This window comes from Ornithodoros turicata, chromosome 3 (assembly GCF_037126465.1).
Source record: "Ornithodoros turicata isolate Travis chromosome 3, ASM3712646v1, whole genome shotgun sequence".
NCBI lineage: Eukaryota > Metazoa > Arthropoda > Arachnida > Ixodida > Argasidae > Ornithodoros > Ornithodoros turicata.
The window spans coordinates 37,089,871-37,110,080 of NC_088203.1; the positions used below are offsets into that span (position 1 = coordinate 37,089,871).

Here is a 20,210-nt window from a genome sequence, read left to right on the forward strand (position 1 = left end):
ATTATTGTCGTTATACGTGTCGGTTTCTCTTCTCCTGAGTAAACTCCCACCAAGAAGATCCTGCGATTGTTTGGAACTCTTGGCAGACACTGAACTGGCCAGAGCTAACTGCGCGAACTCTTGCTAATAGGGAGCCCATCCACATTTAGTACAAGGGGTATGACAGACGGGAGATCTGTGAGCTTATCCAGAATTGAGCGTATGCCCTGCGACACCCTGAATGACAGTATTTCCCTGTTCCCATGGAAACGATTCGTTGTCCCATGGAACGCGGGGTCCGTAATAGCGCTCGAGCATCTGCAGGGAAGATGGAGTGACATGAATGCGTCCGCAAAATCTCCAAAACTCGCTGACTGCGGATTGTGTCACGTTGTGTGTGACAGCCCAAATTCTAATTTCTTCTTGGAGGTCTTTCGTTGAGATCTCATCCGCGAGAATCTGGACGTGCTGGCAGCGTTAATATCGGGACAATTAGATGAGTCGCCCGAGACAGGTATCCCGGCTTGCTGGCGCGCGTGGGATAACTCATTTTCGATGGTGAGGTCGGGTGATGAGAAAGCGCTAATGTCACTACTACTGAACGATGAACTGGACGACGCATCGTCCTCGACAAGATCTGCATGCACTGTAGGCGTCCCAAGGTGAGACGATGTTGATGGTGAAACGGCATCTCCAAAAACAGCGACGCAACGTTCACTTTGACGACGTGCAGCGTTGTACGAATACCGATTCCCCCTCACTTTAGGCATTCTAGAACATTGTCCGGACTCAGCGTCACAAAAGATATAAACACGTCCTGGTTGAGCTCTAAACTGACAGTAGCACGCACAAGACGCAAGTCCCCGCTTCGAAAGCACACACGAACGCGCATAGCAAAAAACAGCTGCCACATGGTATCTAACTAAAGACAAACCGAAGCGGCACACAAACGCAACAGCTGATAATGACAGTGATATTTACCTGAAATTGAGAGCACAGTAAGTCTTGGGAACGATCTTCAAGGCGCCAAACGAAGAAACGCGCCAACACATGCACTGTTGCGGGATGATGATGATGATGGCCTTGTCGATGTCGGTGCGGATGCGTCTGCGCCACTGCTGGTTGCGCGTGGCGAAGAACTTTGACGTTGTGGACTTGGTGTATGGACGGGACGGGAAGGGAAGTTCACAAATACGTACAGTTTCCTTGCATCACGTAGGTAAGCAAGAGCTACTTCGTTAAAAATAACGAAAAACGCGATTGCTTAGAGACACAATTTGGCAACGAGGTTTTTAAGGAAACAAATACAATTTTTTCCTTAAAGCATCTGTAAGTGGGCTGGCTATCTGGGAATAGTTGGGTATATAATGCTGGTAATAGCCAGCCAGGCCCAGGAACGCTCTCATATCCGTCTTAGTCTTAGGCCGCGGAAAGTCAACGACTGCGGCTATCTTAACGTCTAGGGGCGACGAGAACCTTGTCCCACTACGTGACCCAGATACTTCACTTCTCCGCTCCCTAGCTGATACTTTTTTTAGCGCACTGTTAGCCCCCCTTGCTGTAGGCGGCCCAGAACCACCCTCAGATGTTCAACGTGTTCTTCCCAGCTGTTCGAAAATATAGCAACATCGTCCAAGTATGGTAGGGCGAAGCTGTCGAGGCCGTTCAGCACGCTATCCATGAGCTTAGAGAAGCAGGAAGGGGCATTCTTCAGCCCAAATGCTAGCACCGTTGGTCGAAAGGTGCCGAAGGGTGAAACAAAGGCTGCATACCGTTTCGCTTTCTCTGTTAGGGGGACCTGCCAGTACCCTCTTACCAAATCTAGAGTGGAAATTAATCTGGCCCTACTCACGGTTTCCACCCTCTCTTCGATGTTTGGAATTGGATAGATCTCGTCACGCGTTATTGCATTGAGTCGACGATAATCAATGCAGGGACGGGGATCTTTTCCGGGTACCTCTACGAGTATCATTGGCGAAGTGTAATCACTGTCTCCGCGCTCAATGACCCGAGTTCGAGCATCCGCCTGATTTCCTCTTGCATAAGATCTGTCTGACGGGGCGACATCCTGTACGGCTTCGAGCGAAGAGGCTGGTCGCTCGTAACTTCAATATCATGAACTACATTCGAGGTTTTGCCAGGCTTTTCTGAAAACACGCTCTGAAAGTCTCGCACAATCTGTTCAACGTCGGCGATCTGTTGCGGTTTGAGCCCATCCCCTATCCGAGCGCACGACATAATCTCTTCGACCGTTAGCTGACGACTATCCCCGACAGGCGGAATGTCGTGAGCCACTTCCTCAGGAACGTTTAGAGCTAGGTTTACGATCACCTCGCGTTCTCGGTAAGGTTTCATTAGGTTACAGTGGTACACTTTCACGGCCTTTCGGCGATTACCTGACTCGACAACGTAGTTTGTTTCAGAAATTTTCTGGACTACCTTCGCTGGGCCTTCCCACTGCACATCTAATCGATTTTGCTTCGAGGGTCTTAACAACATTACTTTGTCGCCAACGGCAAATACCCGCTTCCGGGCTGACTTGTCATAATACGCTTTAGCCCGTTTTTGTGCTGCCTTCATGTTCTCTTCGACAACTTGTCTAGCGTAACTAAGGCGATCCAATAAACTGGGGACATATTCCACTATGGTAGGGTCTTCACCTTGACCTTCCCACGACTCTCTCAGTAACCGCAACGGGGACCTCAAGTTCCGACCGTAAACCAACTCTGCCGGACTGAAGCCCGTGGTTTCGTGGGGCGCAGAACGGAGTGCGAACATGATCGCGGGTATACATGCTTCCCAATCACGTTGCTTCTCAAAGCACAAGGCCCTTAGTACGCGCTTTAATACAGAATGGACGCGTTCCACGCAGTTTGATTGCGGGTGGTATATACTGCTGTGGATGAGCTTTATCCCACATTTTTCAAAGAATGTGGTTGTTAGGCAACTAGTGAAGACGCTTCCGTTGTCGCATTGTATCTCACTAGGGAAGCCAATACGCGCGAACATGGAAAGCAGGGCATCTACCACTGTTGTGGAATTTAGCTCTGGGAGTGGCACCGCTTCTGGGAACTTTGTCGCGGGACACAGCGCAGTTAAGATGTAACGGCTCCCGGTAGACGACGCAGGTAGTGGCTGACTATATCTATTACGAGTCGCCTGAAGGGTTCCGTTATGATAGGGACCAGCTGCATTGGCGCTCTTCTTCGGTCACCTGATTTCCCTACTCGTTGACATGTGTCGCATGACCTCACGAACAACTCTACATCTTTCCAACACATCAGCCAGTAATATTCTTGTAAGAGGCGGAGCTTCGTTTTGCGGATGCCCAAGTGCCCGGCCCACGATCCTGAGTGTGCCAGATGAAGCAGATCATTGCTGTACTTTTGAGGTACAACCAACTGCTCAAAAGTTTTGCCCTTTCGATCTACGTAGCGTCGGTAAAGCAGATCAGACTTTACATAAAACGTAATGTTTTTTCTTGGCTACACCTGCAGTTATGCTGTTGCTTACATCGATCAGCGATGGGTCGGGCTTCTGCTCTTCCGCGAATGTCGCTCTGTCTACATTTGCGAGGTTTTCTAAATTTTGCGAAACTGGCGTCAAAAAATCACCCTCGACTACGCTTGCGCTTGCGGTCTCTTGTGCGCTTTCCGCCGGTGAACTATTCTGGCCCCCTTCATCGCATTCTTTTTCAGTGCCTTCGGAACTTAGATTGCCCGAACCTCCTTCGACGCCCTGAGTCGACAAAATCTGGGGGGCGGCCGCCTTTGCGTCATACTCCATTTTAGAAGCGGGCTCCCTTGCTTTGGAACGCGTCAGAGCTAGTACCACCTCTTCTGAGAAGCTCAGTCCACGGACCCTCAACATCTGATCTGATTTGTTTGAAAACAAGTATGGGTATGCTAACGGTAGATTGCTAGATACCGCCGCTTCTGTCGCTAGAGTTCCGAACGGACCTTCAATAGTCACTCTCGCCAATGGCAGACACACGCTCTGCTCCTCCACAACTTGCTTGATCCACGCGCATTCGCCTGTGTAGTCGCCTTCGGTAACATATGATGGGTGTACATCCATTGTTGCGGCTGAATCGCGCAGTACTTTGCATGCCTTGCCGTTAACCGTCATGTCCCGCAGGTAGGGCTCGAGCAATTTTGCGTTTTCTGCAGTGTCGCTCACATACGAAAATACAACTCGGTTAGGGCAATTCGACGAGTAGTGACCCGGTTTGTTACTTGTGTAACAAAGGTCCCGTCTTCTAGATTCAAACACCCTAGATGTATCTCGGCTTTGTTTGCCGTTACCCGATTGCGCTCGACCTTCTGTCTTCCCCGAAGCCCCCAACCGGTTTTCCTTCCCGTTCTCGTTCTCCCGGCCCTTTTCAGAACGTTTCGGATTAAACTTCCTTTTATACCCGTCTTTCCCGTTGTCTAAGTGTTCACCTTCGGTCTCCTTTGTTGCCTTAGGGGGAAAGATACTGGCACCTTGCTCCTTCCTACGCGTTACGTATTCTTCTGCCAGTTTGGCGGCCTTCTGTACGTCTACGTTGGTTATCCTGTCTTGCACCCAAAACATGGCCTGCGCCGGAAGGCATCGGTAAAACTCTTCTAATGCCACGCATTCTACAACCTTGTCGTGGTCACCGTATACCTCCGCACTTTTCAGCCACTCTAGCAGGTTAGCTTTAAAACCGTAGGCGAATTCCGGGTATGACTGATCTCCTTTCTTTTCTGAAGTCCGAAAGCGCTACCGAAACGCTTCGGTAGAAAGCCTAAATTTCTTCAAGAGTGCGGCTTTTGCTTTGTTGTAGTCTCCTGCCTCTTCTTTGCTCAGTCTCGCTATAACGTCCACCGCCTCGCATGGCAGCAAGGTGAGGAGTTTGTGTGGCCAAGTTTCCCTGTCAAAGCCCACCTTTTCACAGGTTCGTTCGAAGTTAACGAGAAACAGACCGATGTCCTCTCCGATCTTATACGGTTGTAGGAGGTCTTTGATCTTTAGTCTCTCACTGTCGCCGCTTCTACTTATGGCACGCGCGGAACTGTCTGATTCTAGTTTAAGCTTTTCCAGTTCTAGCTTCTTTAAAGCCAATTCGTGCTCCCGCTGCTCTTTGGCCTGCCGCTCCTTGTGCTCTCGGTTGCGTTGCCTCTCTTCGCGCTCCCATTTTTCCTTTTCTTGGCGCTCGCGCTCAGCAACTTCCTCGTCCTGTTTTCTTTCCAGGATCAGTTCCCACGTTTCCTTAATTTCCTCATTATCCGCTCCAATTCCCCGAATGAGCTCAATAATCTCAGGTTTTCTTTTTACCTGCCCCGCAGTGCCACCAAGTTCCGCCAATAGGAGTAACAAGTCTGGTACCCTCAACTTTGTTAGGTCCATGATTTCCCTTCTGAGTGCCGATTTCCCTTGTCCCTGACTTTTAGAGTGAAGCTGGTTCAACTTAGGGCTTCCTAACAACGCTATCAGGTTTCGCCTACCGCCTCCTCACAGTCTGGCAACAATCTAAGCAAGGAAAACGGAACACTAACCCATGAGGTACGGCCTAGTGAGATCCATCCCAGCGCTGCCAACCAGTTGTTGCATTTGTGGATCCATGTGGTAGCGTAGCGGAAGGCAGCCAGGCAGGGGTCAGTCTAACGAAACAACACAGGTTTATTGCATGACGAAGTCTCGAGGAGAACAGACAAGGAGGCCGTCCGGGACCTCTGGTTTTATACAAAATTTGGGGGACGTGGCCTTCCAGACATCACGTGCTTCTCCGATTGGTGTCCATTGTCCGGAGAGCTAGGCGAGACGTCCTGGCGCGACAAAGAAGTATTCTTGGCCCAGAGGGGTTCGTCTTGACCATGGAAACAACAGGTGGCTCAACGGCTGTGGCCTGGTTTTGTCCCACTGCCGAGAGGATTAGACTAATTGTTCGTACTCGGGGTTTTGTGAGCCGCCCTTGGACCTCTGATGGCCAAGGTTAGGAACGGGTCGCTTGGCCTTCTTTCGTGCATAGTTGACTCCGAATACAAAGACAAGACCACGTGCAATAGCCGGTCGCAACAGTCCGTACAGATTTATCACTTTTGCTGTTCATTTGTAGGACCTCTGATTGTTTCTACAGAATGACGTTATCTCTCGTCGCACTCTGTACCTGTTCTAGGGTTAAAGCTTTTGGACATGCTTGTCCAGCAGCATGGGTGATGTACTGGTCTGTGGTGGTCTCTTTCCGTTGTTCTTGCTCTGCTACGTTCCGTGACAGGTAGTCTGCTGGGTTGATTGCTCCTGCTATGTGGTAGGGCCGGAATCTGTACTGCTGCAATTTCAGAAGTGTCCTTTCTGTCCTTGCTGGCACGAGAGATCATGAACTTTCTGTAATGCTCACAAGTGGTTTGTCGTCTGTCTGTATCACAAATGCAGCTCCGTACAAATACAGGTGGAAATGATTGACATCAGATACAACAGCTAAAAGTTATTTTTCTATCGAAAATCTTTGCTCTACTGGAGACAGAGGCCTGCTGTAGTATGCAATGACGTTAGCTTCTTTTCCTTCTGGCTCAGAATTGCATGCGGAGCTGATGGTCCAGCGACCGCTGTGACCTGGGTTTCCTGAGATGGGTCAACGTATGCCAACTTTCTTTCTCGAGGCTCAGTCTCTGATCAGTCTCTTTGTTTAATTGAAAGATTTTCATGTTCAGCCAACCACTTAAATTTTGAGTATTTTCTGGTGAAATGTCGTAGAGGTTCTACAGCTCGTGCTAGCCTTGGGAGAAATCTTGTCCAATATGTCATCATTCCCAAGAAGCTTCTAAATTCCCGCACATCTTGTGGCCGTGCTAGCTTGCAGATGGACCTTACCTTCCCAGGGTCCGGCTCAATTCCTTCTTCTGTGAACAGAAATCCAAAAACTCTAACGTGTGTTATCGAAATGCACATTTTCTAGCATTGAAAACAAGACCAGTCTTTGCGAGTTTTGGAAGCGGTTGTCAAAGTCGTTGATCATGTTCTTCGCTCGTCTTTCCAGACAAGATGATATCATCACTATCATTTATAACACCTTCAACACAATTTATTACATGGCGTATCACGTCTCGAAACACTTCTGCTGATGATGAAATGCCGTACTTTTGCCTTTTATAGCGATAAAGTCCACAGTGAGCAGAGAACGTGGTTGTTTCTCCCTAGTCTCCTGCCAACTCTACTTGGTGGCATCTGTCCCTGAGATCAAGTTTGGAGAAAAACTTTCTGATGATACTGATGGTATCATCGATTGTGGGCATCACATGTCATGCACGCTTGATGGCCTTGTTAGGCTTCTTTCATATCGAGGCACAGTCTGATATCGTCGATTCCTAGCGTTAGAACGATTGCATGAAGTAGGTCCAGGTACCTTCTCTACGATGTCGTCCTCCCGTAGCTGTGCAAGTTTTCGTTCAACGGTCTCCCTTGTGTGGAGAGATATCCTTCTGTGTGGCTGAGCCACTGACGTCACTGTAGGGCCAACATACAGGCGCACTATAATATTCTTCAGTTTTCCCCTACCGTCGAAATGTTCTGAGCATTCCCCTTGAGGTTCTAGTCCCAGCTCTTCGCAAATGTTCATAACTATCTTCGAAATTCCTAGGGTATTTGCATTTTCGTATCCCATGATACTTTCAGCTGCTTCGTTTACCACGGCTACCTATGCATGAATAGTTTTGTTTCCAACTTCAATTTCTGTTCCGAACTTGCCTAAGATAGGAATTTCGTTTTGCTTCTATAGGCAAAATGCTGCTTGTTTGTTGGAGTAAGTTGTGCGGCTTTGCTGAGCTGTATTGCTTGAAAAGTTTCGACATCCACAACGTTTATGGAGGATCCTATGTCGATCAATGCTTGCCTCTTCACTGGGTCAGTGCTCACCGTCACTCTGGGTAACGACTTCTGTACTGTCACAACCCTGAACATTGTGCAGTCGTCTGAAAGGTCGTCTTCTACGTCTTCTGAGATAACCGTTGTTACTGTTGGGTTTTGTTTGTCTTGTTTTGAGCGACATTATTTCGCGAAATGATGTTCCCTTTGGCAGCGTAGCCTTCCATGCAGAACAAGAGGTCATCCCTTCTTTGTGCCGCCATTGGTCTCCACATCCCCAACATTGGTTTTCACTTCTCTTCTCTTCGAAGCGTTTCTTCTTGTGATTGTAGTTGCTGTTTGATACGACGCTAACACCTTGCACCGACTCTGGTCTGGCTTCCATTTTGTCACCCTGCTGCTCTCCTTGCTCAAGGGTCCCAGTTCTTTCAGCTTCTCAGACGTGATGCTGCGATCTCCAAGAAATTGTCTTCTTAATCGGCTGGATGCGACGCCTTCCACGCAGTCATCTGCGTGAGCAATGATTGCTCTTCATCGGCGAACTTGCACGTCGACGTAGCCTAGCGACGTAGCGCCGTAGACTTCTGTAGCCTAATGAAGTATTCGGTGGTGCTCTCCAGTTGCTGCTGGTCTGCCTGTCGAAACACGGGTTGTTCGAAAACTATGTTCTTCTTGACTTGAAGTGTTCTGTGAGGCTTTTCTTTGTCTGCTTGATGTCGTCCTCGGGCGTACCTCCCAACGCTTCTGCATGTCATACACTGACTCTCCCGCGTAGTGGAGTAACATTGTTTTCTGCTGTGTTTTATCTATAACGTAGTTCGCCACAATAAAGCTCTCGAAACGACTTAACCACTTCTCCCACCCTTGCGCTGCTGAAGCTGGCGCTCTGTGTGGGTGGAACGTGGGAATGGGTGATACGTGAGCCTACATCTTTTTTCTTTTTTCTTGTGCCGATGTAGCAGACACGAAAACCTCGCTGCCAAATGTAGTGGACAAAGGAAAAAAGTGGAAAGTGGAAAAGTGGGAAAAAGTGGACAGCTTTACGATTCCAGTGTTAGTTACTCAGAATCAAGACACACAGTGAACATACACATTATAACAGATTGTCCATTTACATCTTTCTTCGATGCTGTTTCCCGCAATAATGGCTCTTTCTCTCTAGCGTTGCCTGCCTTTTCTCCTATTCGCGCCAGGCAATGCTACACTGGGCACACGAGAGTTGGTCGGATCTCTAGATGTATAATGCTGAGACTCGTGTTGTCCGCACGCAGGAGCGATCACGATCGTACCCAAACCAAGGTATATCTAATCTGGTAGCGTAAACAAGCGAAAATACCAAATTAGACCAATCGGCAAAGCTACCAGCAAGAGGCGCGAGCGATCCTGGGTGTTGGTAGTAGAGGTACGATCGTAAACAGAAAAACTTTACAACATGGGCATAGTTTGTGTGTGTACTAATAGGGTGTTCATAATTTCAATGTAGAAAAAACTTTCTATTGCCCCATTCGTGCACATATACTAAATCATCTACCACCCGAGTACATTTCCGTGTCCTGCTCCCTTTGCGCATGTGTCACTGTGGGCGTGTTTATCCGTGCATCTCTGTATCCGTGCCGTGTGTCCGTGCATTGTGATACAGAGTTCGTACACTGTTTGGGTTAAACAGGAACCGACGTTCACATCTAGGAGCTGTAGAGAAAGAATTACACGCCTGAACAGATAAATACAATGCATCCCCTGTTGCTGGCACGGCGGAAAAAAATTTCGTCATGGGACAAGCGGCCATGATAGCGTGAGTGTTAGCCGGAATCAGATCTGCACCAACGATGCCATGTTTTGTTGCAATGTACCTATAATGGCCACTTATTGAATAAATGCAAACGTCTAATCACTATGTGTACGTATAGCTCTAGGTGAGTAATGGGCCTTCAGTGAACCTTCGTAATTTCTGTGTGGTCATCACGATGCCCTTCAGTTTGGAGTTGTCTAAATCTGTGATAACTGTATGTATTTCGAATTGATAATATTTAATTAAACCTGATATGATTTATTTTTCTGTATTCTCGTCTGGTGGTGTTGCCTGGGTGAGGAAAATCGAATACAACGCAAACAAAGTGCGCGAATGTAAACGTGCCATGGCTAATTATGCACTACTTATTATTCATAGTGCTGACGTATTCTCTGACGTCATTTATTTACAATCATAGTAGTCCGCGCAACGGATGGATAGCGCTGACCGTCTCTATCATGGCGTCATTCTGAAGACACAGGGGCCTATGGGAGTTGCGCTACCTGTTAGATATACCTTGCCCAAACCACCATTGTGCGCAATCCGGTCCCGCGCCACTTGCCGTCAATCTACGGGGTGAGCTTTCCGCGTGATCGACCGTGTACGTACTTACCCCTAGAAAGCTCTAAAAGACCTTTAGAAGATATAGTCTTTATTGGCCTCCAACGTCCCTTTCCCCAGCAGCGAGTCGCAGTACATTTGAGCAGGACAAAAGTGAACAGGGGTTCCCAAAAGATGTGGGTCAAGTCACCGGTACCCCCGAACCTGCTGCTGTTACGTCACTAACTGTAAACAAAATGGACGCAGTTCTTCCCATTTGATGACTTTTTCGAGCTTCCTAACTCGTTTCTCGACAAAAGAAAAAAAGCATATTAAGAATGGAAACATTTATCGGAACACCAGTGACCATAGTCAGATACAGTGATTTCCCCAGAAATTCACTGCTGGGGGGGGGGGGGGGTGCCGAGCTTTCGGGGGGGTGAAGGTTCCACTTACGGAATTTTTCTTAGACACGGAAAGAATCGTGGCACAATTGTGATATATCTGCACAGCTTTCCCGTTTTATTTGGTCATGGTATTACGTTAGAACACAGTACATTAGAATACAGGTTCACTATGAACGGCATTTCAACATTAAGATCCATAATCGCACAACCAACAAAGATGTAGCAGCAACAAAGAAAAAATACTAGCACCTTGTCTCACGAAGCTCAGTGAACACCTAGCAACCAAAGGTGAAAACCTTGGACGAAAAAAGCAGAATACTTTGCTTGATTGAGTTGGGCGCAAACGGTTCTTGATGATCCACATTGAGTTTGCGTGCTCGTATATGCGCGCAATATAGGCATTGAACAGTCACTTTCAAATGATTTTGGACAAATGCATGGTACGATCATCTGCATGACTGTGGTCCTACAGCCCAAGTTTGACAGTACAGGATGTAATTTGCTGCGCCGGACTCACTACCAGAACGTGTTGGTAGCCGGGCTGGGTGGAGTCACCTGAGAAGTTTAAGGGGGGGGGGGGGGTTACAAAAATGCAGGGAGGGTGTACACGGTTTCCGTACGGTTTCCGGGAAATCCCTGGTCAGATAAGTGCTAGGACCGCGGCTTCCTCACAGCGAATGATTCCTTCGCTAAGTGTCGGAGCCAAACGAACCAGTCACAGTGAATGACTGAGCGGTCAGAGCCGACTCATTCATTCAGTGACCAGCTCCCGGAGAGTAGTTCATCGTTTTTTTTTTTTTTTTATTACTTTTTTGACACATGCTTTAAACAACATAACTGCATAATCCATACGGATCATAGCCTAAGGCTAGTACGATCCGGTAAAGAGAGAAAAAATACAGTAACAATGTTCAACAGCAGCAACAGTCAAATGTCAGTGCCAAGCTACCGACATCCAGTCGACAGCAAACATAAAAACGTAATCATACCAACTAACACTTATAGCAAGAAACAGTAATACTAACACTTATTCAATAGGAACCTTCGCACAGCTAATTTTAAATTGTTGGACATTATAACATATAGAGGCAGAGAGTTCCACTTGATAACTCCTTGGTGTCGCAGAAGACGCTTACCATATATATTCGAGAACTGCGCAACATTAAAGTGGTGTTCCAACATAGCACGGCTCGTGCGTGTAACAGATATAAGCCTTACTCCAGCAACAGCTCCCTCATTCATAATGCAATTTTTTATCATCAATACAGTTCTCTCAAAGCATAAAAGATTAAATGGCAGAATGCCTAATGGTTGATACAGACTAGAACAAGAGATCCTCGGATATGTATTGGATATAATACGGACTGCACGATTTTGTAGAACTTCAACTGGGTTCAGATAAGACTGATAGGTATGCCCCCATGACTCTACACAGTATAACAAATGACATTGAAAAATTACAAAATATAAAGTTCTGAGAATAGGAACTGAGAGTACCTGTCGCGCCCTGAATAGTGCGCCATTTGCCCGTGCAAGCTTAGAACATATATACGAAATATGTGGCTTCCAGTGCAAATGAGAGTCTAGGATGACACCAAGGTATTTAAAGCTATTAACACAGTCTATGTTTGCCCCTTTGATTTGTATTTTAAAATTCGACAATCTAACAGCTTTACGATGCGAACTAAAGACCATATATTTAGTTTTTGTAAGATTTAATGTTAATGAATTTGCCTCTAACCACTCTAGTAGGTGTGGGACAACACAATGAATTTTGGCTTGAATGTCGTCAATACACGAACCCTTAAAAAGCAGAACGGTGTCGTCAGCATACATAATGCTATCAGTGTTTACCGCGGTCGAAAAATCATTTACGTAAAGAAGAAAAAAGATCGGCCCTAGGGCAGATCCTTGAGGGACTCCCATATGGACTGGTAACGCATGGGAGCGACACCCATCTACCGACACGACTTGGGTTCTATTTTTAAGGTAACTAGTAAACAAATCGAGTAAATGTCCTCTACAGCCATAAGTATCTAATTTGCAAAGCAGAATATCATGAGATACACTATCAAATGCCTTTCTTAAGTCAAGAAATATCGAAACACAAATTTCATTATTATCAAAACACGCATTTATAAATTCTGAAATTGAGAGAACGGCAGTTGCTGTTGACCGAGTACAACGAAAACCATGCTGGCTAGGACTGATCACATTGTGCCTTAAAAGAAATCTTGTAAGTCTAACAGATAGTATTTTCTCAAATATAATGTTTAATGCACTGAGAACCGAAATCGGCCGATAATTCGACAAAATGTTACGCGGTCCACTCTTATATACCGGAACGACCCTAGCAATCTTAAAGGCATCAGGGTACTTGTCTTCGAGAATGGAAGAGTTATACAGATCAACAAGCACTGGACACAATATATCAATATTATATTTAATGATTTTCATGCTTATGTTATCATGTCCAGGAGCAGTATTGCCCGAACACTTCTTCACAATTTTTAAAACTTCTTCAGCGGTAACTTCATATAATGCAAAAGTACTCGCAACAGGATTTTTTACGTAACTCAAAGATTTTCCAGCATCGCCACTAAGGGAACTGGTAACTGTGAAGGCTTCATTCATTCTTTTGCATAAGTCATTGACGTCACCATTAGAGTCCGGTAGAACGTGTCCACGCTTGCCTTTCCCGATAACTTCCGTAATAATTTCCGATTTATCCGTAAAAAAATGATGAGAGCACGTAAACAGATATACTTCGGTGAGTTAATTCGTGTTACTTCGGATCCTCGTAAGGCCTGGAGTATCGTTGACTCCAAACAGCCCAGTTCAGTAGTTCGCGAACGTGAGAACGCAGTCCTATCAGTCGGCTCAGAACGATACTCGACACGTAACAGCTTTGCAGAGCAGAGAAATAGATAGATGTCGACTACGTTGTCGCCAGTGAAAGGACTTGTGGTGGTGGTGGTGGTGGTCATAGGGCTTGCCGTTGTCGGCCTCACGTGTGTGGGCAACGACACGACTGACGCCCTGGGGGATTGTGCGTCCTGGGCCGACTTCTAAGGGAACTGTGCCGACATATGTCTGAAAGCATCTGACGAAAACCCAGGAAAAACCCCAGACAGCACAGCCGGCACCGGGACTGAAAGGACTGATGACGGCACTCGTTCAGTCTGAACGAATAATTCACGAACAACGCCATCACTGACTAACTGTCTTCTTCCTTTCAACTAGGTGGTGAACTTTGTCGCTGTAGACTTGTACATCACCGGTCACTACAGAAAAATAACTCGTGAGTGTATATAGCAGACCTGTGCCACGTACACGATCATGGAAGTTGGTCCATTTAAGTTCCCGACAATTAAATAATCTCATACAACGCTATCCATTCCATTCTTGAGACTGGACATTCACTCAGTCCGTGTAATAAGGATATAGCCAGTGTCGAACGGAAAATATTACAGGGGCTCTGACACTAACAAAAAATATCCGCGCTGGACTAAAGGTGCTATGACAACAATTAAGGTTTCCGCACCTCTTGTGTGCTGTACAACCATCGTCTTTCTGCCTTTGACCACTTCCTCGCCGTACAGAGCAGCCTAACGGTGCATCCCCAGCGGTGCTCAGGCGTGTCCTCCCTCGCGATGTAGATCAGGGACTCGATCTTGAACTTTTCGCCCCATTCTCAAGCTCCGCCCACTTTTAGCGAGCGTTACCTGGTCCTCGTAACACGCGCTACCCATAACACGGTTCCTCTCATCGCCTCCCGCCGGCACGAATCACGCTGGTCGCGAGAGTACTGGCGTCCAGCGAATCGCTGCCGCCGTTGCGTTTGTTTAGGTTTGTGTTATGTGCTAAACAAACTGGCTGCGCATCAATAGGTTACGGAGTTATCGCTCGGTGGCTATGACAGGGATGATACAAACCCGCCATTGTTGTAACTACCCTCAAGCGGGTGCTTTTGGCAAAACTCTCCTGGTCGCACGTCATAGGAAACGTCATTTTCAGGTCATGTGACTTTGTTTACATGCCGTTTTGCCGCTTACCGACATATTTTCGTCGTCATAACGCCAGGTGATGAGCGTATTTTGCCAGCGTAAACTATGCGGTGCTTCTTCCGCAACAATGTAGCCCATTTCTCCTTTGCATCGGCTCAGTGAGTCTTAACGCGCGGTCGTCATTACATCTTTGGAAGTCGTCAACAGCACGAGGCCTTATGTGTAAAACTGCGCGTTTTACTGCGAGATTACTGGATAAAAATAATTACCGTGATCGAAAGACATTCAAAACGTCGCGCAGAAACAGCAACCGCATTGTTTACAAACGGTTTGGCCACTGATCATGGGCGCCGCCATCTTTAAGGTCACGTGTGCCTTGACGTTTGCTGTGACGTGCGACCAGGACCAGGATCAGGATGCATCCAGGATGCATTGCGCTCGCCCAGCACGCTTTCGTCTACGGAGAAATACATTGGATGCCACCCCTGTGGTGGCTATAGCGTTTCGAAGACGACGAAATAGTTTCGCGAGACCAAGTGAATTTGTTTTTACCTGGGAACTGTGTAAACCTGTACGCAAATGAGTGTGCTGCGCCTTGCTGTGCTGTGGCCATGTCTAATCATTAGTGTCTTTTCATAGTCACACATGTCTTTTCTAATCATTACGACTGGATACTGTGGTGTTCGTATATGGTGCTCTGATGAAGGGGTCTCGGACCGCGTGCGGGTTTTTCATAGTCCGCTGTCCGTTGTGTGCTCTCGCGATTTGCTGATGTCTAAGTCTCGAAACGCATGGAATCACTGGTGAACATAATCGCCTTTCTCTCTGTGTAATGTTTGCGCCCACTGAAGATATGGTGTTTCATCGACGAAGTACGAACGACGCAGGCTCGTGAATGGGCACAAATCTATCGTCTGCTTCGTACCCATGTACTAACGTGATTATATATTTCATCTGAAGGTTTAGGACAATAAATGTGGGAGAAATAAAACTCATTTGTGTTGGAGAACCAATATGAACTGCCACACATTAAAGTTTCCAAACGGTCCTTTATGGTCGGATCTGTCGGGTATCTGCTTTCGGTATTCTTTCGTTGCATACAACTCACCGTGCATCTGCAAATCCATCGTGTTTAATCCCACTCGTAACTTTTTAGAACTCGTCCGCGGCTATTTTGTTCAATGGCGAGTCGAGCGAGGAGTGAGAAAACATCCTGAGAACAGTGGTGATATATTGCTTACCTATAAGGAAGAAAATCCACTCCTACTCGACAATAAATGTACGCCAAATTTTGCTCTACAAATAGCGGAGGAACATTGGAAATTCTTGCGTGAAAATGGAAAAAGGTGTGTATTAAAGGGATGTCTGGCGATTTGTCTACAGGTGTATGTACAACAAGACTAACAAATTGTATCTCAGGTCTGGTCAGTCTGGAAGTGCAAAGTAAAAGAGAAAGCTGCTGGCAGTAGAAGAGACATGCAGCGAACTCAATGGCAAGAACAGTCTGCTCCTGAAATGACTGCTCTGGAGAAGAGAGTACCGCCCTTATTGGGATCCACGCAGTAAATGGTGACCCACTAATTCAAGAGAGTGAGGTAAGAAGCACTAAAACCTGTAATGTCGTGCTAAGGTCACATCTGCGGTTGAACATTGGAACGTTTTGAAATGCAGGAGATGTGGTTTTACTTTTCTGTGGTCTCTTTAAAGGTTATACCTTACCCATCCAGGCACATTTGGTACCGCCAACCCTGCAGCGTGAGGTGGCAAGTGAAGTGAGGTGGCAAGCTACTGCAGCGGAGTCCCCTCAGGATGGAACTGAGGACAACACAGAAGTGACAGAAAGGACGGTGAGTTCCTTACTTCCGCTGCCTCGTCCCCGCATATTCTTGCCTCCAATGGGTCGCAGAACACGGTGAGGTAGGTTGCCAATTTCAGGGTCCATGTGTTGCTTATTACTAAGTCACACTTCAATGTCTGAGTGTTTAAAACAACAGTAGAATCTCATTAGTTCAAACTCCGATACCTCAATGTGGCTGACATAAAGCACATATATGACAGGAGTTCTTGATGCACAAATATGTCCCTATTACATTATTTACTTTTTTTATCACAGTGTTTGATCAAAATCTCATGATTTGAGCTTTCGTGAATTGAGACAAAACGAAAAGAAAAGAAAAAAAACGCTGGTTCCCAGGGGATTGCATTAAGGATAGCACAGTATATATGTTTAAGATTGGTACCTAAATTGACTTGCGTATTGCCACTCAGCAGATAAAAAGCCGAGTTCTATTTGTTCTATAACGTCTGAAATCATGCTTCGTCATAAAAAGATGCTATAGTGATAGCATACCCGTTTTGTGTTGCAGCTCTGTTGCAAACATTACTCAGAAAACAATTTCAAATGTCCTCCTCTGACTATCCTGTTATTCATTTTCATTGTGCCAAGCTCCCAGATCTGTGCACAGTAGACATTAATAGGCACAGTAATGTTTAGTCTCTTAGTTATCATTATCTGCACTGTAACATACACTTTGTTCCTCCAAGTGCCCCCACATTCTGCGAGGCCTTCATCTCATGATGAGCTGGTGAATCTCATGAAAGAAATGAGGGACCAGCAGCAGGAGAACCTGGCAGTGCTGCACCAGATTGCACCCTTATGAAAAAAGTTTTCCAGATTGTATACAAACTGTGTACAAAATCCTGGGTTGGGTGGATTAAAGGTATATACATATTGTATACAGCTCCAATCCAGTTTCTTCTAAGAAATGGGCGCGGGAGTAGTTACAAATTAGGTAGCCAAAATGTATACAAACTGGAAAGGAAATTGTATAGAACTTGTATACATATTAGTTACAAATTCTAAAGTGGCTGTATACAGTAAGACGTATACACATATAGAGCATTTATCTGGCTTCAGTGTGGTTCCTTTCAATAATTGGTGATGAAAAAAATTGGATGGCAAATTTGAATAGAGGCTGGAAACGATATTTCATAGAAACTAAAAACAATATTAGGTAGGAATTTGAGAGCATATTACAAGTCGTATAGAATATGAATAGAATCTCGTTTCATTTTCGATGCAGCTTCGACAACTGGTTGACTACGCATTGTTTGCGCCGCCTAGGCGATGGGAGTAGCTCGAAAATCTTCTTTTGTATTTCAAAAACCGCCAAAAACATCTATTTTACCGCCACATCCCACTACAAACAAGACAAAAAAAAAAAGAGAGAGAAAAAAGACCTAAGAAAAACTTAAGAAATACGTAAAATACACAAAAGGAAGAGGGAAACACCTGCACACGCACAAGCCCATGACGTGTTTGCAGAGCAACAAATACTGCTGCAACGAAATGGCTAGGCCACATGTGGAGCCGTCTTAGCTCGAGATGCAACCACACGGGTGAGGAGAGCACGCATAGATTGTTATTTCGGTAGCAAATAACAGTCACTAAAAATATTTCCTCCAACTGGTTAATATATTACTGCATTAAGGACTGTGTTTATTACTCAAATTACTCGAACTAACCCAGCACAATCTCCACACCAAATTAATGTGGTGCTGCACGTTACTCATGCATAGAGCCCGCCCCGTACTATACGATTAGCTACTGCTATCAGTGAGTTACACTTGGTTTAAACGATGGTATAGACAGTTGAAATAGGTACAAAAATTGTACTACCGCCCTGGTTTACCTTTTTATACATACGCTTTTTATACCTTTTCCTCTGACAGTGTAGAAGCAGCAGTTCGTCAAGTGCAACATTAAAAAGTACTAAACGGTAAATGTTCACGTTGCCTGAAGTGATAAGTCACAATATTGCTATTAGCATTTGTATCCATATTCATACATGCACATGTCACATGTATTAGTTGTTCTTCAAATGTACAACAAAAAACAAGTAACAGATGTCCGTAAATAAGATCTTTCGGGGCAGCTAGTATTAGCTCTATAGAGACTGTATAGAGAATGTATACATTCTAGAGTCTGAAGTCTGTACAGAAACTGTGTACAGTTTACCAGTTAAAAACCCTATACAGCTTCTATCTATTTCCTATGCACAAGATTGACACGTACTAGACACGATAGATAGATTCTCTATACGTCCTGTATAGAAACTAGAAAATTATTTTCATAAGGGTTCGTCGGACTGACAAAGATTGAGTTGAAAAATTCATCGTGCGCTATCCTGTGGGAGCTCCATAGAGCGTAATGTTCGGTAATGTTTTCCGACGGTATAGCTCCTGAATTATCAATTATCGTTAATTTGAGTACCTCAGTACTGAGCTCTTCACATTGGTGGGGTGAAAAAGCGACCTTCACTTGAAAATTTCTGACTTAAACTCGCAAAAATTTACATAATTAAACTTACGTTACATGACATTTACATCGGGAGGTGGCAAAGACCCAGTAAGAACAAATGCCGTTTACTGCATGAGGCTATAGGTCGATTAGTTGCTTCTTTTTTAATAATTCGATGGCGCGTGCCATCGAATTATAACAAAAAAGAAAAGAAAACTACTACTGTCCCGCATGTCTTGCAGACTTAACAATTCGGACTTCAGCACAGGGAGGAAAACTGCCGTGCACGGCGGTTTTCCTCGTGTGCTGAATTGTACAGTTTAAGTACAGTTAGTGAAATCGTACAGTTAGTGAATGAGATTGAAATGACCATGGCCATTTCATTCTCCTTCACTCTTGTGCACGATACGTTGTATCAGATGTTTATAGAGCTTTCTCTTTAGAAGGTGAAGAAAAGTTGTTCTGCACGAGGCAGGAGAACAGATATCGGGGCAAGCTGGAAGAGTAGAATATTTCTGCTTGTCGTGGTGGACAGATAGCCGCGAAATTGTCCAAATTCTTTGTTCTCGCGTACGTGTATTTTACAAATGCTGTGCCCAGCACTACTGGAGCACAAGCATGCAATTTTGGGATTACAGTACGGCCAACTGTACGACCAACAATGCACGATACTCTGGTGCGTAGGTACATAACCTCAACCCGTGGCACATCAACTGTTATAAAAACGATTTTGAAGTCTCTGTCAATGTAAGGCGCTTGTGAAAGAATGGTCAATGGCATGGCCCATTAAATAAGAAATGGAGCAGTGAATTCTTTTTTTAGTACTGCATGTGCGTACATTGTGATGGGGTTCACAAGTCATAAAATACTGCGGCTGAATAAATACTGAATAGGAACTAGTTACAAAACGGACAGAACTTTCTGTATAAAATCTGTATAGGGTGTTCTTGTACAGAAATTGATAAGTGCTGGTTACAAAGTGGTTAGGAATTCCTGTATAGAAAATGTATACAGTGCGCTCAATAAATCCTGTATCGAGTTTTAATCTAGTTTCTATCTGCTAGATTGGGACTGAATAGGCTGGATACATCCTGGTTAAGACCTGTATACAAACTAGAAAATCATTTTCATAAGGGCAGGTCCATTAACAGACATTGAGGTAGTCTGTCTGTTATTTCCTCTGCCTTTTTGGAACAAGAAATTGGTGATGCACATTAAGGTGAGGTTCCTCTTAATAGCAACAGTACGCTTTCTGGATCCCTCTCTATTCCACCACTCATAGCTAGAGCCTCAAGTTTTGAGTGATGATTTCTTCCGCTATTCGTGGTTAATGATTGTAATACTGTCATGTGATAATATTG

At 45.4% G+C, this 20,210-nt stretch overlaps 1 protein-coding gene across 2 annotated transcripts in view; it reads left to right on the forward strand.

Annotated features, from left to right (window-relative positions):
- The window catches only part of LOC135386876 (uncharacterized), a 126,718-nt gene that overhangs the window by 12,376 nt on the left and 94,132 nt on the right, over window positions 1-20,210 (forward strand). For both annotated transcript variants that reach the window (XM_064616389.1, XM_064616390.1), the window contains exon 2: window positions 13,786-13,843. In XM_064616389.1, the coding sequence (XP_064472459.1) occupies window positions 13,786-13,843 (58 nt within the window). The remainder of the gene's footprint in view (window positions 1-13,785; window positions 13,844-20,210) is intronic.